The 25,112-nt window shown below is 46.9% G+C and overlaps 1 protein-coding gene and 1 pseudogene across 2 annotated transcripts; both read right to left on the bottom strand.

Annotated features, from left to right (window-relative positions):
- Window positions 1-1,111: 1,111 nt before the first annotated feature.
- LOC119446812 (eukaryotic translation initiation factor 5A-like) lies at window positions 1,112-25,017 on the bottom strand. Of its 2 annotated transcripts, none has more exons than XM_037711375.2 (5): window positions 24,898-25,017; window positions 22,838-23,020; window positions 13,772-13,876; window positions 5,234-5,371; window positions 1,112-2,081 (listed from the first exon to the last, which is right to left on the bottom strand). In XM_037711375.2, exons 2-5 carry the CDS (start codon window positions 23,000-23,002, stop codon window positions 2,022-2,024), a joined length of 468 nt encoding a protein of 155 aa, XP_037567303.1. In that variant the 5' UTR covers window positions 23,003-23,020; window positions 24,898-25,017; the 3' UTR covers window positions 1,112-2,021. The 2 variants fall into 2 exon arrangements, with proteins under 2 accessions (XP_037567303.1, XP_049520349.1); XM_049664392.1 differs by lacking the exon at window positions 24,898-25,017 and adding an exon at window positions 24,043-24,066.
- LOC119446810 (uncharacterized) lies at window positions 9,080-10,420 on the bottom strand (annotated as a pseudogene).
- Window positions 25,018-25,112: the final 95 nt, after the last annotated feature.

The raw sequence follows: 25,112 nt of genomic DNA, 5'->3' as shown, positions 1-25,112 counted from the left end.
TTCTCCTCTTTCGCGCTCCTTTTTCGACCGTTGCGCCGCCTACACCGCTTGAAACAGGTGCACTTGTTTATCTTTCGCCGCTATCACCGTGCTCCTCGCCAGTCGGTAGACGCTTCTCGGGCGAAAATGGCGATGGAGCGTGATCGTAAACAAACGCAGCCAGCACCCGGGGGCTCGACGGTCCACGTGATGCCATTAGCCCAATACCAACGCGGCGGCATTCTTCAAAGGGTGGCGCTACTTTTTATATATAGGGGCTTTAGTGCAGAGCGGCTCGGGTGTTTTCGAATGTATCAGCCGCAGTACGACACAGGCGTGTTCGTTTATTCAGTAAATGTTGGGAGCACGCACTGACACTGACGTGAAAATGATGGTACCGAAACTACTAGGTTGCGCGACTTTTCCGGTGTTGCTCAACCAGCCAATCAGCACGCGCCGGAAAGCGAAAAAAGAAATTTTGCCCAAAGGGAACGTTTCAGAATACGGCCTCTAATGCGGAGCGCTGCTCGATGGGATCGCACCGCGCTCCACCGTCGATCTCCGTAAAGCTGTAGTGAACTAGAATATATTCTAGTTCACTATAGAAAAGCCCTTGAAAAAGTAACGCCGGCGTATTCATGTCAATGTGGCCAAAGTTATTCCTCGGTATTTAGAGAATGACAGCCCACAAACGTCATGAAACACCGACGTGCATGCCAAGTGCAAAACCTGACTGAATACAAGCGCAAAATAATAAAAATACTGAAAGTAATATTTTTTGCGCAACTGCACTACCTCCGCGATCGGCGAGCTTGCTTTTACAAGCAAGCTCGCCTTCGTGCTTAGCATTTGCTGCCAGCATTTCCCAGTAAACAGTACAGTTAATCTGGAGTTGCTGGGAAGCAGTCTGGTATGTTTGAATGCTATTGCGTTCCATTCTTTAAGGCGAAGAAGCTTAAGCGTCCTCCAAGTTATTTTGAGAGATTTACGACGGTGTACTCACAATCGGGTTAATTGGTCGGAATTCTGGAATCTCAAGGACAAATGAGGAGTTAGATGGCAGGTATGCATTGCATACAAATTATCAGCTTGCTATCATGTATACGAATCAAGGATCATGGAAGACTGTAGATGAAATAGTGGAATACAAATTTATTAAGCCAAGAGACTCGTTGAGCCACTTGACACCACAACTCATGTTTAGTCGACACTATAAAAAAATGGGAGGGAAACTTGGGAAAGCAAGACTCCCAACAATGAGAAAAACCCAAATTAGACCCAATTTAAGTGTTCCAATCCCTGAGAGAAACACTGTAACAAAAAGGGGGAGAGGTATGTTGATAAAAAAAATTTAATTCCAAATTAAAACATCCAACTTATTAAACAAAATGAAAACCATGACACAAAAGAGCTTGCTGCACTGAAAATACCTGAACTCCAGAAAAAAAAAAAGGCAACATCAGCTCTGCAGTACATTCTTAATTTGTTGTCCTAGGGCCCAGAAACTTTTCATACACAAAGAGTTCCTGAGCTCAATGAAACCCAGACCCTTGCTAGCCCAGCCCACAATGAAAAGAGAAAGCTTTACAGAGATGTGCACACAAAAAAACTCAAAGCTTTTTAAAAAAATTATGGAGCTAACAGGCACTCTCACATTTCCTCTCTTGGACAAGATGAGGTTGTGGTTACACGCGACACCGTAAACACGTCATCCAGAAAAATACCAGTTCTCTCAGGAATTTTGAAAAACAAAACACCTATAGCATTCAAAAAAAAAAAAAAGTCAGATACAGTCAGCAAAAACAAGCACACTAGTGTGATCATAGATTTCCACCAGCCATAACTCCTTCCTGTACCCATCCCAGACTTTGGATGGAGGATGGGGAGCTTCCTCTTTTGCACAGTTTTGATGCACCACTTTCACCCCCTTTGTGCCGGACGTGTATGGCCGTGACAACCTGAATTCTTTTCCCCGTGTGTTTTCTTTTTGAGTGGCAGCGGCTACATTTCATACGCCGGGTGCGTCTTCCCTCTGGTCTTGCTTAGTTGGCATTCTTGCACGCAATGATACATTCCATGCCAACGGCACACATTACAGTCACCTGCAAAAATAAAAAGCAAGCATTGAAATTTGTGTGCAAGAAACTAGGCACTGGAACCATGCGCAACAAGCTTGTAACTCTTGCAAGCATTTCATCAAACATAGAAGCATACACTGCCAAAAAACTTCCCAGACACGGAGGGAACCGCACGTGGATCCGTGCCTTGCTACTACACCCGTCAGCCTAGCCCATATGCCTCGGTCTGGCATTTGATCAAGAAATCATGCAGGTCCGACAAATAAGTCGGCAACAAGAATATACATGTTGAGCACAAGAAAAAAAAACTATTTGCGTCGCTACAACTGATACTATGTCAGATGCCTGAACCACCTTTTTGTCGAAGTGGAGAAAGGCATTTGAAGTGAAAATTGGATATTTCAGAAATACTTAGCCGCAAAAACTACTTCAATTCGTTCAGAAAAAGCAGAGTTATTGGCTATCGAACACGGCCTCCGCTGCGCTCCCGTTCAATGCCTTGCACTGCGAAGGCTACGATGGAGTGAGGCGTGGCCACAACGCTCTGCCTTCGAAATGTCACCGTGGCGCGCACTTATCATTTTGTTGCCTCGACTTCCGATTGTGGTGCTTACAACACGCTAAACGTAAGCAAAACGCAGTTGACCTCAGCGAGCTGCAGTGCACTTAAGTGGACGTGTGGCGACGTAGCTGGCATGCCTTCTGAAGTGCGTAGTCGCCATCTATGATCGCATCGATAGCCACCAGTTTCGTCCGCAGCGGTTGCGGCAAACAGTACTTTCGTTTAGACTCTGTGCGCACATAGGCTACGTGCTTTCACAACTACTTAGTCGCCATCCATGATCGTGTCTTTCGTGCACACTTGTTGCAACGAACGGCAGTTTCGTTTTCACTTGGTGCATGTGTTGGCGGAAGAAATGGAGCTGGGCAGGCCATGTAATGCGTAGGATGGATAACCAGTGGACCATTAGGGTTACAGAATGGATACCAAGAGAAGGCAAGCGCAGTCGAGGATGGCAGAAAGTCAGGTGGGATGATGAGGTTAGGTAATTCGCAGGCGCAAGTTGGAACACGCTAGCGCAAGACAGGGGTAATTGGAGATCGCAGGGAGAGGCCTTCGTCCTGCAGTGGACATAAATATAGGCTGATGATGATGATGCGTTGGCTGCCTGCCTTCTGACTGAACCGCAAGGTCGCCATCCACTCAGTGCAAAGCTGTCGAAGAGCACCGGCTACATTGCGATGGACGGATCGTCCTGGCCCTATTTTGAAAACAATGTGCGATGGGGAAAGTACGCCACGCGCTGTTTTTGCAGCTTATAGGTTGCGTTGAAGCAAGGCATGCTAGCACAAAGGTCAATTTGCTCGCCGCGCTTTTGTCACTCCAGCATTTTGACAGCGAGTCTCCGTGGTCAATGAGCGAGATGTGTTCATGTTTGCTTGAGCGAGCGTGACACCGTGCTTGTTTATTAGCAAGCGAATGTTTGCAAGTTTAAACGGCCGATAAAACTGCTATCCTTACTTTATATAGCGGTCTACTAATTTGCTATTTCAATCAATGCTTTGCCTTTTTTAAAACTTGATTATAGCTGTGGAACAATGACTAAATTTACGCACTGAATTAGTGAAAAAAAATATGCTTTTCCACAAGATGCAGTCACGGCCAGAAGGCCAAACCTCAAGAAATACAATTTGCTAGGTGAAGACCTGTCTTCATACTGAACTTCAGCTCACTCAGATTCAATCTGTGTCCTCATATCATTTTCAGAAGACCGTCATGATTGAAAAGAACTCATCACTGTGAGCATGGCTTCTGCCGTGGCAGCAACAGCAATTTAGTTTTTCTGCACTAAATAAAATGAAAGTGCCGCAAAAGAGCCAGTTTAGACGCTCTTGTTGAAAAGCTGGTCAGTAGTGCTGAATTCTTCAGAATAACTAGACATTTCACTGCAATTTCCACAACTTTGCTAATATCAATTTCTTTTCTGGCTTTTACTACTTTGAGTTAACAAGGTATTACTGTACGTAATTGTATCAAAACAGCAGAATTGGCGCAGCTGTAGCACCCCTGATTTGTGCTTGCAGGGTTACATGCAAGTAGGAATGCACTTGGATGCTTGCAAGCTGAAGGCCACTCTCCAATTTAACAGCGTCTGTGTAGTGTCGGCAGACACCGATGCAGAGGCTGGAGGGGAACGAAGGGACCACGAGGCGTCTGAGCGCAAAACGACACGCATAAGAGACAGACAGACAAATGATAAGTGAAGAAATCGGTACTGAAACCGAAACCAGCCAGAACCGATTACACCTTCGGAATAGGTGTATTGTAACGAACATACGGTCGGGCACGTTCACATAAGAGCACTGATGGAGGCACGGCACATATCCATACAGCCTGCTTTGCTTCCGCGCTGCGTTTATGCACAAAAAAAAAGCCATAACCACATTAACGTGTGTGAGGAGCATCGCTGTCATGCACCCAGCGATGCAGGCCTTCAGGGCAAGCAATTCACAGATGTCATGTAGAGCCATGCAAAAAACGGTATCAGTCACTTGCCAATCGATCACGAGCGTGAAATAGCCCTTGGGGCTAAGTGCTGCAATCACTCTGCAGCACAAGTGACTTGCAACGTTCGTGTGCAAAAAAAAGAGGTAAACTTTCGTACGTTTGACACAGCTTTGGAGAAGCAAACTGGTGAATTTCCGCTTTTCACTATCTCAGGAAACCTAGGCAATGGTTAATTTGCAACATACCACACTGCCATCCCTGCTTTCAGCAGAGCACTAACTCATGCGGTAAACATAACCTGCACCAAAAAGAATAAAAGTTAAGTTGGGGTGCTGCTTATATGCAAATTTTGTGTGCATTTGCCTTGATGTTTTGCCTGGATGTGTGGCTTCCTGGCAGCACGCACCCCCTGCCATGAAGCCATACTTCCAGAACTTGTGACTAATGTTATAGCTCAGGGCACATACGCTGCCAATGCAGTGCTACACATAAGTGTAGCACCCTCCGAATTTGAATTTTTGGTGGAGAGGGAGATAAAAATTCGAGACAGTTGGCAGGCATGGTATGCTGTTATATATTTATACGAGTGGGAGACCACTGCCTTATGTTCCAGTCTACCCACGTAGGAATAAGACACCACACAATCTCACAGGATAGTTAAACTTACAATGACACTGTTGTCTTCCTTGTGGAATTCTTCGCGGATCCTTTGGCCCAGTTCGCCATCTGGAAGCTTGAGGTCATCACGGGTGTCCCCTTTGTCGTTCATTAGTGTGACATAACCATCATCACTGATGTCAATCAACTGCAAAGAAAGAAATCATCTATGAGCCTGCATACTAAAGGTATCTTTGACGGAGAAGTCTAGGCATGTAGCGCCAGTACTGCTGAGTAAGTATTCATGTGAATACACTCAGTTTGACACCACTCGACTGTGCATTAGTTAATCCCAGATATGTAAAACTTGGTATATACACAAATGCTGCCTACATTGACCAGTAGTAACATCTTTGAAATCCAAAGCAAAAGCATAGTGCTGTGCCACGGATACTGCCACATTCAATATACCAAAAATTGCACTGTGCCTATGCAAGCGCCCTTCTAATATGGTTGCAATCACTTCTCACATCATTGAAAATAATGCAGACTGATTCAGCATATGCTGTACAAGACGACATTGGTCTGAGTTTCCACTTCTGGCTAACAGGCTGCCACAGCACACAGCCAATTGTTTTCTCGCACTGGACAGTTCTGGCTACTCGTAGGATTCCAGAACCTGTAAGGATGAGTTTGGTCTGGCAGCTCTGGAAGTTTTCCGCTTAGCAGACGACGGAGAGAGGCGATGAGAACTTGCCGGTCAGCAATGGCAGCACTTCTGGCAAATCTTCCTCCGGTGCCACTGGATCAGCGCACGATGCCTGCCAAGTGGCAATGAAGCAGGCGTGCCTTTATTCACCACCGTACATTTTACATTTCTCAGCGCACCAAGAATGGTGACCCTTGTTTTTCAGTATTGTAGACAGCGAGCTGCAGGCAATTCCAAGTTCATTGGCGATCTATCTTCTTCCTGCCCTTTTCAACCAGGGCAATCATTGCAGCCACATCTTGTAGCGCCATAAATTTTCACTTTTTGGCTGGAGCTGGCAAAGCAGACAGTCTAATCACCACACACACAGCCAGGGTTCTCCCCACCTCCCGCGACGTAGTACGCGTAAAGCCCCTATATCCCTTTCAGCGGCGGTGGCTACGTCTGTGCCGCTGCAAGTGAAAGCGTCGGTGGGGAATTTGGGTGCCTTCCGCAGTTTCGTAGACACATCACACGTGAACACCTAGCGCCATGTCGTTTTGGATGGCGAAGCTCAAGCACAAACAATCTTGATATCGCGCTGGCCGCACCAAGCGCGACAGTGGAACGCAGGAGGGAAGTGGTTGGCGCTACCTTTTATATATAGGGACTTTGAGTATGCAGCCTCCCCTCTCCCTCCCCCCGGAGCCTTGCAGCCCGACAGGCACGTGCAGTCGCTCAGCCCCCCCGCCCCCTACCTCCCGAGCATTGCCCTTGGACTTTAAGGGGGGACATGGCTTTGAAAATCAACTTCCCGATTTCTTCATGGATTTTGATGAAAATTGGCACAAATGTTTAGAATGTCTCCCTGATACTTCCATAAAAGTTTCAGAGTGATACCTTGAGAACATTTTATTGAGCAGAATTTTTCTCTCTTGAACTTTCTGGAGGGCCTAGGGAGCTTAAAAAACATGATGGAAGGCTCGTTGAGTATTGACTGCATAGCTCAATGCGTGCTGAAGGTCGTGACAGTCTTACTTTTTTTTTTCGCAACTCAAATTTTTTAGATAGTCATTTTTCAAGTTACCTTCGCACCAAGCACACTTTCGGGGTGAACGAATAGCCATGCCATAAATTTATAAAAAGTCAAGATGAAAATGCAAGACTGTCTCGACCTGCACTGTAGTCCAAGGAACGTGACAAAAAAAAACAGAATCAAAATAGGCTAAACGGTAACGAAGAAATCAGCTCCAGAAACTGAGCAGAAAGGCGAAAAAACAGTTTTGAGAAAACGGCTCTCAAAGTTGCACCTTCTCTTCAGTTCTCTAAAACGCACCAAAGATGTAATCTTTGATGCGTTTTGTGACGTGGGGCTTCTTGGACATGTGGCCTCTGGTCTGCTGAGCCTTCGTTCTGCCTTTTTCATGTTTGTATGGCATTCTTTACTGCTGCTCTACAAAGAGCATGGTGCCTGGGTTTCAAACCAAGTGAGGTGCAGAACTATGTGGGCATAAATATACAGTAGTTCTAGCGTTGTATCTGCAAACTGCCTCATTGATAGCAGCCTCTAGTGCAGTCAGTGAGGCATTGTTTTCTTTTGGTAGAATCGACCATGTTACTGAATGAAGGCTCTCAGCAGGCTTCTGAATCATCTTCCATTGACAATGGCTATGGAGGTTAGGAGAGCCACTGAGAGATAGGCAGCAATGCAGCTGCTAGGTGCTTTCCAGCCTGTACTTTTGTATCATGCCTCACTTCTGCAGCCAGGTGTCTGTGCCAGCCCAAGTGGCCTAGTGAATAGAGCTCATGATGAGGTTCTCTTTATGAATTAAAGGGGTGCTATGATAGGTATTGTTACGAGATATCGTGGCATTACGATAATAGAGTCGGCGCGCGATGTGCCAAGTCGCGGGTCCGAGGTGCCGATGTGCGAAATGCCTCGTCGCGGGTCCGCGGAATAGACGCTCGACGAGCTTAGTCGCGCAGTCCGAGGTGCCGATGCGCGAAATGCCTGGTCGCGGGTCCAAACGCTCGGTAAGCTCAATCGCGCAGTCCGAGGTGCCGACGCGCGAAATGCCTAGCCGCGGGTCCGAGGAATAGACGCTCGAGGTGTCGACACTCGATGAGCGATGTGCCGACACGCGAATTGCCTAGCCGCGGGCTCGAGGAGTCGACGCTCGAGGTGCCGACGCGCGAAGTGCCTAGCCGCGGGTCCGAGGAGTCGACACTCGATGAGCGATGTGCCGACGCGCGAAATGCCTAGCCGCGGGCTCGACGAGTCGATGCTCGATTAGCTTAGTCACACAGTCCGAGGTGCCGACGCGCGAAATGCTTAGGCAAGGATCCGAGAAGTCCGCGCGCGATGTGCTTCATCGCCGAGTCGGAGACGCCTACGCGCGAAAGGCTTAGCCGCGTGTCCGAGCATTCCGTGCCCGAAGCTTGGTCGCGAAGTCCGCGTCACCGATGCTCGGAATGCTTAGCCGCGGGTCTGAGACGTCCACAAAAAGCGGAATCGGCCACGCTACTGCGATGCCCGCGTAGCGCCCGCTTTAACACTCGTCGAGATTATGGAAACTGTCCGGAGCTCGCGAGGAGACCGCAACAAGCGGAGCAGACGACGCCATCACGGAGCGAGCACCGGACCAATGGCGAACCGCGCTGGAGTCACGTGGCGGGCGCGGCCAATCGGTGGCTCCGGCACGACCTTCAATCATTTGCTTTTTGTGTGCTTGTTTCTGTATGGAGGAGATAGCTGAAGCGGCAGATTTGAAGACGGAGAAATGCGCTTTCCAACGAGACCAAGATGGCGGCGCTCGGCTGCGCCGTTCCGGAGATATCGTGGCTTGAAAAACGCCGTTTTTTCGCGATTTCCGCGCAATTTTTCGGCACCTTGGCTGATATAAAAATTTTTTTTAGAGCACTTCTACTTGGTTTTCAGTGATGATATTTCGGAATCAGATAGAATAAGAGTTACAGAAACTGAAAATGTGATTTTCAAAAAATCGATTTTTTAGCCATTTTTCGCGATGCGAAAGCCGCGTCCCCCCTTAAGGGGAGACACTCCTCGAAACAACTTTTTTTTTTATTATTTGTGCTAGAGACTTGGAAATTCAGCTAATTAGAGAGTCCTTCATGTAGATTTCAAATGTACAATTAGTTTTTGTGTAGCTGATATAGTTCTTGAGTTATATTATACTCGATGACAAATTATAGCTATCTGTACGGGCACATTTTTATGTACTAAACTTTCACAAAAGGTATCGTGCTACGGTTTATTTATCTCTTTGTAGATCATAGAGTGCCGATATCTAGTGAAAAAAGGTGTACAGTTACTGGAAGTGTGCCAAAAAAATTATGACATTTCAACCATTGGTTTTCTCAGTTCCATGAAACAACCTTGTACTATTGTAATTACTACTGAGAGATAACGCAATTTCAAGTAGATAACGGCACTCTACATACCTTCAAGAATATGTACGCCAAATTTCGTTAGTATGCGCCAATTCTAAGTGGCTTCCCGGAAAACATGAAAATTTCCAAAAATTTGCAAATGAGAAAAACAGGCTTGAAAGTTACAAAAGCATGTATTCTTGAAAATGCAATTGTTATGACATGAATCTTCGATCACAGTGAATAGCAGCTTTTACAGAAAGCACACAAAGTGTTTAGAATCCTCCCGCACTGTAGCTTGGCCCTTCACGGCTCCTACGGTTGGTCTCCTCGGTGCGAGCCCTTTTCACCTCACTCCGACGGTGCGCCCTTGCTTCTGCTGTACGCTTCAAGTTCATTTTCTTTATGCGCAGGTCATCGCAACGGTCAGTGTGTGTGGCCAACTCTTCTGGGGGAAGTAGTCTAATCTCTTTTAGGACATGCTCAAAGCCGGCATGGCCTTTGTTATACCACAGCACGGCAATAGCCGTGGCTGTCTCTACAGATGTCCGGGAGGCAAATTTTGTTTTGGGACACAGCAGCCATATTTTGCTGTTGAGTGACTCCGCTGCATTTTGTGTCTTTCCATGAAGGCACCGAGCCAGGAGCTTCTCATCCGTAAGGCGCTTATAAATAGGCATAATTGCCAAGCCCTGTGCTTTAGTCAACAAGGGGGTGTGGCATGGCGTAGGCTCCCCCAGTGCTTCAGCACGCCTGTTTTTACACCACGAATCTGGTCCAGCAGGGCAAAATTTGTGGCTACTGGCACCATCACTGGAGCAAGAACGAAAATAGGAGGCCCGTATAGCAGTGTACATGCTGCGGACGCTGCCCTTGTTGTTTGTTATAGCTATTTGATAATATGTCTGCAGCTTCTGGATGGCTGTGACTTTTAGTTTTTCCCCTCGTGGCAGTGGCGTTGTCATTTTTCGCAGAGCAGTGCCTAGGCGTTTTGAAACGTGGTTGGTGCACTCTTCTTTTTCGATGACAGTATTGCCATACACCTTCGCCCCACAGACAGCAGTGTAGGCCTTGCTGTCGCCATCACTCAAAATTTGTGAAGCGCAGTGGGGTCTTGTATGACATTGTCCTCTGCCATATGCGCATCGCTGCTTCCGGTTCCATTGCATGGGATGAACAATCAGTGTTTTTTTCACATACAGGACGATGGAAGGCTTCCCTTATTTCTTCTTCATCGCCTATGTCCTTGTGTATACTGCGAGGCAGTAATTCGAAAGGACCTCAAAGTCCAGGCAAAGACCTGTGTCCAGGGACACAGCTGTGCCTACTCCGTTGTGGCTTTTATGGCCCCTTTTTTGCCAAGTGCCGTCGAACATGACCGGCACATCATCGCCGCCGACGGCGTCCTTCGTGACCCTTCGTGCCTCTTCCAAGTTTTGGCTAACAGCCTCCATAGCAGCACAATGGAGCTTCTTGGCAATGCCATGAAATGTCTTCTGATGCAGCGGTTTTGGAAGGCCGATGATCACACAAAATCGCGAAAGCTGGTCATGTCCTGCACCTATGGCACGCGCTGCCAAAACCGCCTTCACGTTTACGGCGAAGCCGTCGCGCGAGCTCCCGCTGTCGTAGCGAATGTTCGCTCCGGGGTCACCGCTCTCGCCGGCCGAGTTGATCCGCTTCGACGTATGCGTAAATGACAGCACAGACTCGGGGCACTCGGCATTGTCGCAGCGTAGCTCTAGGAAGGACGAAAGTCCTTTGTGCTTCTCGGACGGCGAGTTTCCGTTCGCGGCAAGTGGGGCATGCCGAACCTGCCACTAGTGCTGTCAATGCACCGATCTCGCACAACACCGTGCTAGCAGCAGAAGCACCAGCCGACCTTGGCTCACTTTTGAAGAATTCTATCTTCTTCTGTGATGCGCTGACTAACTCCACAGCAGCGTCGAATTCAGAACCGCTGTCGCGGTTACCGATGTCGTGGTGGCCGATGTCGGCGGTAGGCCTAACCGCCGTCGGAGCGTCGCAGGCGTCGTTTTTCGGAGCGGCTTACGTCGTTTTCCTCGGTACTTGTGCCGAGTTCTATACTTCCGGACGTCGGAACTGCACTTTTTCGGGCTTGTCATCTCAAGGAAACGCGGAGAGAACACAGAAAACTGCTGCTAGCGAGAACGCACGGCGGCGGTGGTTCGGCTTCACTACACAAAAGGAGCGCCGCCGTCCAATGGCGGCCCCGCGCTGCTTGGCGCGCAATTCAAAACGCGCGACGGTCGCGTCTTCTTTCTCGTTTTTCTTTTATTCTCCGAGAAGATACGAGACTAGCGGCTATTGAACCTTGAAGGAGAGGGGTGACGCTGCGCGCCCTGATGATTGCAAATGGCGGGCGGCGCTGCCCGACCGCGTCGGAACAATGCGAACGGCGCGAACTTTTGCGACATTTGGTGAATTCTGGTGTCACCGCCGCTCACTTAGGCGCATTTTTCGGTGACTTCTTGCGCGAATTTCGGCTTGATATTTACAGAAATAAAAGTTCATAGACAAAAGATGACAATACGAATTAAAACAAAAAAGTGATTTTTTTAAAGAAAACCGTGACTTTTCGACCCGCGTCTCCCCTTAAGCGAACCTCACGACTCAACGGCAAAAATGTGGATGGAGTATCCATATAATTGCTATCACAATAATAATAAAGAAGAGAAAGTCCCCTCCTGGTGTTTTTTGGTATTTTTTTCCTCCAGCGCTCTCAACCAATCCGATAAGGCGACCTTGAGTTCAACACTATGGTGGATTTCAAGTATCCAGAATAGCACTCCTAAAGCTGCATTTGCAGAAATAGTCTCTTGCATTGCTTCGTTGTGTTGTCATTAGACAGTTTTAGTTTACCGTTAGCGTAATAGCGGGGTTACAGGAAATAGCGCTACCATTCCGCAAACGAATTTTGCAGAAAAATGGACGCTAGCGCGTTATATTTTTAGTTACCATCTCTGCCGATCTGCAGCAAAACAGACAAGCAGTACAAGCTGTCTACCATAGCCTCCGTAATCTTCCTATCTCAGAGGCCACATGCCGTCGTCGTGCATAACTTTACCGACAGGTGACGGTCGAATCTGAGAAAATTTCTCGCGTTAGGCATAGGCGCATTCGAAACAAGCGGTCTCAAACCTGAAGGTTATCCAAAATACTCTGGCTTCGAAGCGGCCTGAGACTAAGCGAAAGCCGTTTACACAGCGATTTGCAATGAAGTGAATTCTACAAAAACAACGTGAAAATCAGTTCGAAGCGGGCGGCCGGGAGCGCCGCCATGGTGTACGTAAACTACGTGAAGCACGCAAACACTGCAACGTTAATTGTCAGAAATGGCGTGCGTATGGTAAACAGTATGGGTCGTTTAGCGTTCCACGCATTTCGATCCCGCTAAGCCCGCTATTACGGTATCCACGCTAAACTAAAACTGTCTAACATTAAGTGTGTGCCTAATCATTATTAAGAGCAGCTATAATTCGTAGATTGAAAGATGTGCCGTAAGATAATTAATTAGGAAGTTGATTAGCGTAATTACGATAATTATTCAAATTAGGTGTTTTGATTTCTCGTGAAAGTAATGGCCGCCTCGTCGAGTGGTTTAGATCAAGGATTATAATTGTGCTATCTGCCACAGGCAATTTTTAAAAGTTTCGTGCAGCTAAAATGAAACCCTGTATAAACTGGCGAAAAAGCCAAAAACGGCTGTTCTATTAAAAAAATTTTCACGAGATGCAGAGGATGCCAATATAATGTCGAGGCAGTCTTGATCAGACAGCCACACAGATCAGTCGAAGTGCCAGTTTCTTACAGCAAGACCTGCCTTCATACTGAACCGCAGCTCACTCAGATTCAATTTCTGTCCTCATATCATTTTCAGAAGACCATCGTGATTGAAAATGATTCATCACAGTAAGCACAGTATCAGTGAAGGCACGACAAAAAAGGCAGTCTCGAACGACAAGGAAAGCGGCGACGTAAACTCGCCATGTAGAGTACGCAGCTGACGCGGGAGGCTCCACAAATGTGAAGGCGCAATTCACTCATGTGCTCTCACTCCGCAAGAAAGCTCACACGGTGGTATCTTCTTGTTTTCGCTGCAGATTTTCTATGTGAATCCCGAGTCAATGGAAACAAGCAAAGCTAGATATTGAAGAAAAAGCGCAGCTTTCGAATGAGACCGAAATGGTTGCAGTATTGAACATAGGACGACAGCAGCGCGGAGCTGAGAAAGCTAGTTTTTTGCACTTCTATCAGTAAGTATTCAGCTTTCTGATGCAATATAACATGCTGTTACGGCTAAAATACTGATCCAGGATGCACGAAAATTGTTGATTATGCATGTCAGCAGAAACTAAAAATAACATTTAAAAACTTTTTTTTCCGATTTTCTGTCTCAAAGACCCACTTCTTTAACTAGGAATATGTGAAACAGTTAATTTCTACACTGAGTAAATGTTAGCAAAGACAACTTGTCCAAAGACCGGTAGTTCACGAAGTAGCACTAACCTGGAAGTCGCAGCGATTGACATTGGGCACGTCAATGTTGTGGGTTGAGGGGCACAGATCCTCGTGTTTCTTTGCAGTAAAGATGTCCAGGCCCACTAGATGAACCTGCAGAATTGTAAATACACAACATCACTGACTGCAAGAACTGGCAACAGCGTAGCTGCATAAAAGGACACTAAAGGCAAATAAAAAGTCAAGCTAAATGGTAGAGCAATGCTCTAGAACGTCTAAGGCATCAATATAATCTTGAACAGAACTTTAGTAATCGAGTAATTGAGGTAAATGCAGGACACGATAAGAGATTTCCCAAGGAAATTCATGTACTTACTCAATGACAAAGGCACTCGTCAAAAAAATTATGTCGCTAGTACTCAACCACTCTGATTAAAAAAAAAAAAAAAACATTTTGCTGGATTATAAGACGGAAGAAAATGATACTTGTCTACTTCTACTATATTCTCTGAAAAAAATGTTTTGGAGTTACCCTTGATAACGACATGGGTGGAGTAAAGGTTTCGTTTTCGCCCGACTATGCGCCACGCACTTTCCGAGTTTCGATATCGCGTAGTACTCATCGGAAAATAAGTCGCCAAAATCGAGCCCAATATCGTGAGCCAAATGTGTCGTCAACAAGTCCCATTGCGACGAGCATCAGAGATCACGTTTACAATGCAATTTTCCTTCCGCATTCGCCCTGCCTCCGGCTCTTCTTGGATCTGTTTCTGGCCGCGCCTCTGCGTTTTCCGCAAAAAAAAAGTAGCGGCGCTGTCTGCGGGCGGCACATCACTATGAGACCACGACGTCCCCACTCCTCGCTCGGGAAGGCGGGGGATTTGAGTGGCACTAGAGGTACGCGGACGCTCCCCCAGATGCAATTTTCCCATAAAATAAGTCTTTTCTTGGCGCGAAACAACCGTTTCGAAGTTTCTGTGATCGTATTCCAACATTCTACGTCGACTTAAGCCAGCACATTAGTAGTGCCAGAAAGACCGTAAAACGAACACACCACGACACACTGAGAAAAAGACGGCGTCCCTGAGAAGAGAAAATGGGAAAATGAAATAGTTCAATAGCCTGACTTCTTGCAACACTAAAAAGTACTGCAGTCGCCGTCTTAGGGCACAATAACAGCTGTAAACTGAACAGCAAATGTGCTTTGTGTTTTATGGTTCAACTCGTTTGGCGCCTCCAATCAGGGTACAATGCTCTTTTATTTCTACAAATCATCTCTGAAGCACAGTGTGTGTTATTTGACAATTGTGGCCGCTTAGCCGGTGCAAGGACCCCTGCAATTGCACAAAAAAAAAAAAAAAAAAAAGATTGTAGCTGTTGCGAGCATGAACTGTCCTTGTTTATCGCACCAAGGCGTCAATGTCCTCACCTGTTTATCCTAAAAGCACTCACTGGCTACTTTCTTTGCTACAGAAGTATGGAGTTGCAAATTATGTAATACAATGTGAACCGGGCCCTGTGCAATTTTCTACTGTTTGCTTACCAGTCCAATAGTAAATATTTGGTGCAAAAGAAAATGGACTAAGCTGCTGTCAAGGTGTGGAGGCTAACCACCTCAAGCAGACACCGACATTCTCTTTTAGGCCTTTGTCTTTTATGAGCACACGAAACTTTATCTGTACAATCCATTTGTAAACCGCACTGTAGAGAAATACATTACTCATGCTTACAAGGTGCCTTGGTTGCTTTCCGATAACTCATTTTCTAAAAAGCCATCTCTGTAATCGGTGAAAGCGTTATCCAAGTGGTGCACACTGAGCTTTGAATGGGTACGAAAAAAAATTTGGCGGCACCCATCTCACGATGACTGTCGATAGTAATGCGACAATGTATTGCCCCCATAAAAACTAGTTATGTATGAGGAGTGTACTGCAGTGGGATTCCTCTTTCGTGCTTCCATCAGGTGCCGCATGTGATCTCCGAAATGGACGGCCCACTGAGGCATGCAAACGCCGAGAAATGTGTGATGCAGCAACTAGTGGCACTGCCAAAGTCTACATGTGTCCTAGGCTACGTGTAATCCCTAGGCTAGTATATTAAACTAAATAATTCTTGTACTTTTTGAGTTTGATGTTATGGAGCTAAACTGTCATGGAGATTAACAAAAAAAAAAAAAAGAAAAAAAAAACGTTATAATTTGGTTGTGACTTCCACCTTATGACAAAGTCGGCCCGTGCGCCATCCAGAGAAGTCAATAGCACCGCGGTTTAAAGTCTCTTGATAATTTGAAAGTACCGACATTCTTTGAACTCTGGCCCCGTGCCGAAGACCCTCACATGCCCTCCTCTCGAATCTGTGCTTTTCTGAGTGCCGATTGGCCCTTCGGGCTGTCGCCCGGGAAACGCGTGCGAAATAACGCTTTGCTTCGCTTTGCTTGTGTTTTGATTTTTCGTCGGCATCATTAGCAGGCCGCCTCCCTCTGTTGCAAGTCAAACTCAGTCAGCGTACGCCGCAGCCACCGGTAGTGGCAGGCTAAGTCCCAGTTTGACCTTGGCTGAGGTGCAGATTTACTGAACCAGGCATTTTCTGGGTCTGTACTTGGAGTAGTAGAGCTCTAAATATCATGTCAGCCGTGAGCAGCAGCCGTAGAAGTGTCAAAACCTGCAGGTGTGGTCGTCATGCTGCGCCTACGTATAGCCGTGCTTTTCTGCGGCATATCGAAAGGACGGCGTAGAACAAACATCGCAAGTTTAGACGCGAGAGCATCTTATGCTCGGGGCAGTGTCCGTTCTGCGGCGTCCGCACCCATACAGCACATGCGCAACTCTCCCTCATTCTCTCATGCGCAGGTGTGCGCTCTCCTCCTCCCCTCTCCCACTCTCCGCCACAGGTGCAGCCACGGTGTAAGAATAAGGAGAGGTGCTGACACTCTCCCCCCAACGCGCGCGGAAGCGCCGCTCGCGTCCAGATTATGTTCGGCTTGGTTGCAGGTGGTTCGGCACCGTCGTAGAGAGCGCTGCGGTATGCAGTCCCAGCCTCGGCGGGAAGGCGCGTGCTTCGCTGTCTTTGTGCGCTTTGTGCTTGCATGTTCGGCGGTGCTGTTTTGAAGGCACACTTTTTGTTCACGCGCCTTTCATCATCTTGTGCTTGTGTATTGTCGCCACGGGCCCTCGACCAAGGTGGAAGCGGCCTTCTGAGAGTTTGAAATGGGTAGAAAGTGCTTGGTCACGAACTGCAATTCCGGATACCGAACTTGTGCGGAGCGTGTGCCTCTATTCAAAGTGCCGTCCTACAGCGGTTGTCTAGAGCAGTGGCGCCGCGTAAATCTGAGGGCAGACCGAACTCTAATGCCTACCGACCATGCTTGCGCCAAGCATTTTTCAGAGAATATGATATCGAAGGCATATTACGCGGAGCTCGATAAAATGGTGTTACTTGACGCGCCAAAGAGCCCTGTTCAGTCTGCAAATACAGTTCCCACCTTATTTCCGAACTGTCCAAAGAACCTCAAACGGTCAAATAAACCTCGAAAGCCGCTGGGGAAGAGAGAACCTGTGTGCCACAAAAACTGCTGTGTGTCACAGCAGTCTGTGCAAATTTTGCTGCATGTATAAGATATATACTGGGTGTCTTAACAATCATGCACCAAGATTTAAAAATATAAAAATGTCACATAGCTGGACAGAACCAAGACAATGTCTGTCGTCTCTTGGAGATACTCAGATTATTTTTTGCATTCCGCCTTATTACATAATTATTTTCATAACTGTTAATAAACTTTTCTAATGCTATAATTATATAAAAAAAAGTGTGAACGAGAGAATTGCACAGCAACATGAAAGATTCCCGATACAGCTTTCTGTTGCTCAATACGTGATACAAAAAAGTGCTTTCCGAGCGTGAAAGAAACCCGCGAATAGACTCAAAATTGCCTTGAGGCACTTTGCGTGTATTCGTGGGCTTCTTTCACGCTCGGAAAAATACTTCTACGTAGCGTGTATTGAGTAAAAGAAAGCTGTATCGGGAGTCTTTCATGCTGCTCTCCAATTTTCTCATTGAAACTTTTAATATAATTATAATACTTGAGAAGTTGATTGATGAATTAAGACTAATGATGTAATTAGTCCGAATGTAAAAAATAATCTCAGTATCTCCAAGGGACGGCAAACAACATTACCTTGGTTCTGTTCAGCTACGTGACTTTTACATGTTTTTAAATCTTTGTGCACCCTGTATAATACTGCTGTTTTCTGTCCAGATGTCTGCCCGATTTTCAAATTTCTGCCATCCTGGATACTGAATATTTTTTACAATGCGCGTGCGGTGTATATTACACGCTTGCATGTTTTTATTCAACATTTTTGCATTGCGGGAGTGTATGAGAGCGTAAGACAAAGATAATGTTCAACAGCCTGGCAAGGGAACAAGAATTCAGGATCGCCAGTCAGCCTGTAGAGTCTGTAAAGGAGTACGTTTATCTAGGTCAATTACTCACAGGGGACCCTGATCACGAGAAAAATTTACGGAAGAATAAAATTGGGTTGGAGTGCATACGGCAGGCATTACCAAATCCCGACTGGGAGCTTACCACTGTCGTTGAAAAGAAAAGTGTACAATCATTGCATTCCACCGGTGCTAACATATGGGGCAGAAACTTGGAGGTTAACAAAGAAGCTCGAGAACAAGTTAAGGACCGCACAAACAATGGAACGAAAAATCTTAGGACTAACGTTAAGAGACAGGAAGAGAGCGGTGTGGATCAGAGAACAAACAGGGATAGCCAATATTCTGTTGACATTAAGCGGAAGAAATGGAGCTGGGCAGGCCATGTAATGCGTAGGATGGATAACCGGTGGACCATTAGGGTTACAGAATGGATACCAAGAGAAGGTAAGCGCAGTCGAGGTCGGCAGAAAACTAGATGAGATGATGAAGTTAGGAAATTTGCAGGCGCAAGTTGGAATACGCTAGCGCAAGACAGGGGTAATTGGAGATCGCAGGGAGAGGCCTTCGTCCTGCAGTGGACATAAAAATATAGGCTGATGATGAGAGCGTAAGCTTCTGGGAAGGCTATCCTCTATTAAAATTATCGAGCTGCTTCATGCACAATTTTTTTTATTATTCTGTCTTTGCAAAATAAAAAATAAAAAGTCTATGAGATTATTGTGTGCTGGATATAAGTGTATTTGTGGACAGGCTGTAGCATGCATTGCCAAATACGCTTACATTGGCACATTCTCATATGCAATTTAAGAAAAAAAGTCACCTCTTAGATCTTGCAAGAGTCACTCGCTCCCCAATGAACGAGAGCCAAAGGAATAATATACACAGTATGTTAAGTGGAATTGAAATAAAAAAGATTTTCGCAAGTAAACCGTAGTAGTGATATTTTAATTCAAGATAAAACGCCTGCCTTCGTCCCGCCTGATAAATTATCTTGCGAAAGATTTCTTTACATAGCTATGTGCTTTCTCATCATAGGTTCTAGCCATGAAGACCCACTTTGCTCTAGTGCGCTGCATATCGCAAGCTTGCGCCGTTTCATTTCTTAAATTATATCGCGCCCACACTGAATTCGCGTAACGATGCTTGAACGGTTTTCTGAGTTTGAATTTTCCGGTGCAGTCACTATTTTCTCCTGATCGAGGGGTAGCTCGCGGGCTTATGTTTTCATTTTTTTATGCTTGTATGCATGACTAGATCAGCCGCAACAAAATGTGCGCGTGAGCGGAATGTGAGTGGGCGTCGAGTGCTGCCCGATTGATCTGTGTTCACGTCATTCACGCCCTGCACAATATACGTTCATGTTAGCAACGCATTCACCCTGGTACACTTATCACCTTAATTTGAAATAACTAATTTCCTCCATGCTTTGAGTTTTACTGGCGCCACTATGAACGAAAATTTAGCAGAGGCAGAGGAATGCCAAGCCGCCGGCGCCGTTAAGCTGGGACCGCTGGCCGTGGCGCCATCTATCTGCTCGCAGCAGAGCTACTCGGTGCGCCATCGCACAGCCGAACATAATCTGGACGCTCGCTTGCGCGCAGTGTCAACACCTAAATATTCTTCCACCGTGGGTGCAGCGCAGCAAATCATTGCATATAACTCTCTCTCTCCAAGGGTACGCTGGTAGGCGGCGCAGTAAAAAGCGCGCGTTCGCTGTGCTTACATCATTCTCTTTCTGTGCAACAATCTGCAAAACGCCATGAAAGTCAACGTCGGCGCTAGTTGCAGCGGCAGTGCCACCGCCGCGGAGCAGAGGAAGGCTCGGGAAGCCGAACATAAACAGGAAACTTCTACGAAAGCAACACGGGCTCGGCACGCCGAAGTGGAACGTCAGCGTTATCAAGCCGACCCCAAACTCCGGGCTTGGAAAGTCAAAGTGCAACGAGAGCGTCTAGCGGCAGCTCCAGATCCCGAAGCAACGAGGCAATGCGAGTCCGCGGCAAGAGCAGCAACACGTTTAAGGCAACGCCTGGGCTTCGACGGTGCCGATGCGCGGTTCAAGCGCGAATTCCTCAATCGGAGCTTCGGGCACAGCTGCAACGTGGGTGACCGGCTTTGGTTCGACAACAACCTGAGCAAGGTGGGACCGTCCTGAACGAACGTCAGCGTAACGCGGCCGTCGGCGTATCAGATCATTGCTCATTTCATGCTTGACTTTTTGTCCTGGCTGTTTGCACAGCTGGCACAGAGCGCAGCCAAAAAAAACCTATCAGGGCCACGCATTGCACAAGGAAAAACTCATCTTCGGCCCAAGTTTTGATGCGACTCTCACTATGGCCCATCAGCGTCATCTTGTGCTCCGTTGTGGACACTGCACTTAGCGACTCTTGAAATGTTGCGGCGCATTTGCGAGATGCTTCCGGAGACACGAATCGAGGCTCTAATTGGGCCCAAATTGTGCTACCGGTAGTACTGGTAGACGGCGTCACATCTCGCGATGAACTCGGCTGATTTTTGCAACCTGTGCAGAACGATGAATGGATGTTCCCAGCGGCACAAAATACTGCTTCAGGGGCACCTGAACAGTTTCGTCAATGCGCGCGGACGATGTTCCATCCGTGCTTGAGGTGCTCGGCTGCAAGTCTGTGTCGTGCTTCATGCCGCCGTCATTGTCCCTGCTTGCAGAAGTCATTGGAGCAAACTTTTTTTTTTGTGATCGGCGGCTTCGACTTACGAGCACCAAATTGATGCACAGTCTTGCATTTCTTCTTGAAAGATCGCCAACCCATGATCACAGGTGACAGCCGATGTTATAACCGTGATGCATCGAGCTTGACGACGTTGCTTTTTTTTAACGAGCGCCGATCCGTTATTATAACTGAGATGCACTCTGGAAACCATGCCACGACGAGTTCAAAAAGATGTGAAGTTAGCGGCTCATCAGCACGGAAAACAGACGACCTTTCGCCACTTGCTAAAGACAACCGCCCGGGAGACCAATGCGGAGCCGCGTACAGTCACGTGGTGCGCGCTGCCAATCGGAAACCGTTGCGAGACCTTGAAACTTTTGCTTGCTGTGCGCTTGCTCTTGCCTGGTTCAGCCGGCCGAGGCGCCAAATTTGAAGACTGAACCGCGCTATCCATTGAGACCAAGATGGCAGTGCTAGGTTATGCAGCTGTGGAGCTATCACAACTTGAAACACTAAGTTTTTTTTTCTTTTTGCTATTTCCAAGGAATTCGTCGCCACCTTAGCTTCAATAAATTTTGAAATTAGGTAAAAAAGGAGTCCGAAACTGAAAATGTTATATATATAAAAAAGACTTTTTGCCAAATTTCGCTAAGCGAAAGCTGCGTCCCCCCTTAATGTGGATATAGATCAATGTTGGTGCCCCAACCATATACATTTATACTAGCATTCTGCTCTAGCTTATGCCACAATCTGCAGCACACTTTAGTGTTTCTATTGCGTTGCCCACTAACGAACATTTTGCGCTTTACTAAACCACTCATTTTATGAAAAACCTTTCTCGTGTCATGCCATGTTCGTGTCTTTACATAGAAATGTTTCCCAATTTAAGACACATGAGGATTCGATGCAAGTTGGCACATTTTTGCACGCTGCTACATACCTCTACTTGAGCAAAGCATGACCACTTTTATTCCACATGGTGTACAGCAGGACATTTCGTAGTAGTGCAACCCCCCCCCCCCCCCTCAATGACTGTCTCACCATTTCAGATTTGGTGTCCAGGCACATGGCTTTATAGCCGAGCTATAAACGCATTTTAATTGCCAGCACCAGATGTGGTGCACATGATAATCATTTGGCAACATTGTACACAGAAGCAAAGTTGTACATGTGTCACAGGGCCATCTGTGAGCTTGGCATCACACGATCACCCACCACTAAGGGAGTTTTATGTAGCTTTGGCAAAGGGAGACAACTGAACGGAGGACTCTTGTTCCCAGCGATTTAGACACAACTGAAAAAATGATTTTTCCGCACAAAGCTTACCATCACTTGTTAAATAATTTTGGTCCCTGGTGACTTGCTGAAAACACATTGGTGACAGACACTACCAGAATTCTTGAAGGCAAATTCTTTCATTAACTATTTCATTCCATTACCATAAGGGATTTCATGGGTTCCGGTGTAACAGGTTTTAGAGCTGCATGCTATATCCACCAAGTGCAATTTAATTACTTGCTTATCACAGTGTGGTGCTTTTTTACACACCAAAAGGATGGCAAAAACAAAGTGAAGGTGTGCTACAAATTCAAATTGCACTAAACGCAAGTTTCGCCTCTTGACACAATAATCACTGAAAGCACTGCAGCACAAAGCCCCCCATTAGAAGACTCACCCTTCAAGAGCTCTGTCCAACATACCAATGTAGTGATGAACAGTGTTCATACACACACACTACAGTGCTACACTTTTAAGTAGGATGTTTACAATTTTACAATATGACAATTCTATACCCAGGAGAGACTGTAGCAATCAGGGAAAAGAGTGACCATTTCATGGGAATAAGTTTTGCAATGTGAACCTTATATCTGCCAAGTACATTTTCCTTCAATAATGTTCAGCCATTGTCACAATTTTTACAGGCAAGAACCACACTTCTGTAAACACAATGTACTGCTCACAGTAGATGGATGAATACCTTGGCGTGACCATGCTTGCCAGTCTTGGATGTGGTCATCTCTACGATGCGGCAGGGCCTGCCCTTGAGCATGACGAATCCGTTCTTGCGAAGGGAAGAGCACTGCACGGGGTACGTCTGGGAGGCACCAGACCCTGCTGCCTGGTACTGCTCTGTGTCATCCATGATGCTCCCTCAGTGCCACTGAAATAAAGTGCACTGCAGTTAGTGCACTTCAAACCTTATCCGCAAAAAAAGTAAGCCAGAGCCACAACTAGATAGATTATATTAGGACAATGATAGCACTGGTCTATGAAAACATTTGGCAACCCGCATCCCATGATAAGTGACCAGATAAACAAGGTTCAAACATTCACGCACACACCAAGTGCGAAAAGAATGCGCACTAACACTTCGCACGGACATCAAAATGGGCGCTGCATAAACAAGACTTCCAGTGATGAATTTGAACTTGTGGACGCGATTAAGTACTAACACAGCTGTCAATCATGCAATATAATGGAACGGCAGAGCACCGCGCGGGAAGGTCGCCATAATGAACGGACGTGTACGCAGATAATTAACCTTTTTTTTTAACTAGAAGCGTTTTCCACACAATGCAGCCACGCGCAAGAACCGATCGGCCGACGAGACGGCCTTCAAGTGATCGCTCGCGAAACCGGGTATTGAGGTCAACGTGGTAACACACTGACCACGAGGCAAGTACGGATCAATTTGAATGCGCAAAGCCCAGAACACACACCACGTGCTAGCAGCAACATTTACAAAACGGTTTACCGTGGCCCAGATCGTACGCACATGGAGCTAACTAGTTCTGCAGAAGAGGGTATACCAAGCGCCGATACCAGCGAAAAAGGAGCTATAAAACGCACTTCACGACATGGCCAACTGCGGCTTAAATGTTCACGATACCATGAATGCAAGAATTTGCTGCAAGCCGAAAGAAAGGCGACATCCACGGGCCGGCCTACGCACGTGTCAAATGAACACGGCCCTGGCGATAGATAAGCGTAGTACCACGGAAGCATGGCTTTGAAGAAACCATTCATTCCCGTCCCCCAATACAATGAACACTTCTGGCAGATAGGGCTGATGGAGGTCAAACTGGGTCGTCGCCCTAGGCTTGCTAGGCTCCCAAGCCGCAAGCACTACATAGCACCGACAGGCTGTATCAACAAAGTAAATGCAACCCACAACACACGTACAGCGAAGACTGGGACCAAGCCGAACCGCGGTCCGGGACGCGCCCCTGCTGCTCTAGCCGCGGGTGGCAGCGCCGAAATAGGTCTCGGTGGAAGCTGAGACAAAGAGCTGCCCTCGTGCACGCTGCGAAAAAAAACAACAAACAAAGCGTTCCCGGAGTTTCGAGCACGTTAGAACACGGCTGCGAGGCAGCGCAGCGAACGCGAGGCCGATACCAGATGCTGCCGGCTCGAGCACGAGACAGCATAGAGGGCCGTCACACGGCGTCCACGCGCCTCCTCATCCGCGCATGGCTACTAGCAACAATGGGATGAAAGAAGACGACCGAACTACGGCAATCGCACTCATATAGACGATTGAACGCAAACGAAACCGACGATCAAACCGTAACTCATTAGGCCTAACCTTAGTCCTCCACACGTCGGTCGGTTTGTGGTGCAGCGTTGACAAAAGACGGCGCCAGTCACACGCACGGCCAACCGGCGAAATGAACGGCCACTCTTCGCAGAGCACGCCAGGGGGAATCGAGACACACCACCTCCCAAACGTCAGTTCGACAGTCGTTTGCACGATTCGTCAGTTACATGGAACAAACAGCGATTTTTTTTAAAGCACACATGCACTGAATGAACACCCGGATCTCCTAAATAGGCGCAAGGAATTGTCATGGCGCGAGACAGCCCCTAGGCCTAATTTTACATAACCTGTATATTCTTCAAAACGCACCCAAACCGCGTGCAACACGCGCGTGCGACTGAAGCAAGCGAATGCAACTGGCCAGAGACACCCAAAAGATGTTGCTATTAAACAATACGTAAAAGATCAGCTGCATAAGTAGCGCCCCATTGAAAACTTACATGTGACTCGTCCGGCTGCTAGTGGAAAAGGGATAGCTGCGCTTTCGCTCCACGTTTTCGGAAGCGCTGCTCCATGTAAAAGGTGACACGAAGCATCCCCACAAACTTCTCAAAACAATAAGCGTTAAAAATTTACAATAAATGCTGAAACATACCTTTATAGGTGACAGTTTTGATATACATTAATTTATTATTTGCTTTGAATATTTTAGAAG

The sequence above is a fragment of the Dermacentor silvarum genome, chromosome 3 (assembly GCF_013339745.2).
Source record: "Dermacentor silvarum isolate Dsil-2018 chromosome 3, BIME_Dsil_1.4, whole genome shotgun sequence".
NCBI classification, from domain to species: domain Eukaryota; kingdom Metazoa; phylum Arthropoda; class Arachnida; order Ixodida; family Ixodidae; genus Dermacentor; species Dermacentor silvarum.
The sequence above is the reverse complement of the archived record's forward strand: the minus strand, read 5'-3'. Positions and strand labels throughout refer to the sequence as shown.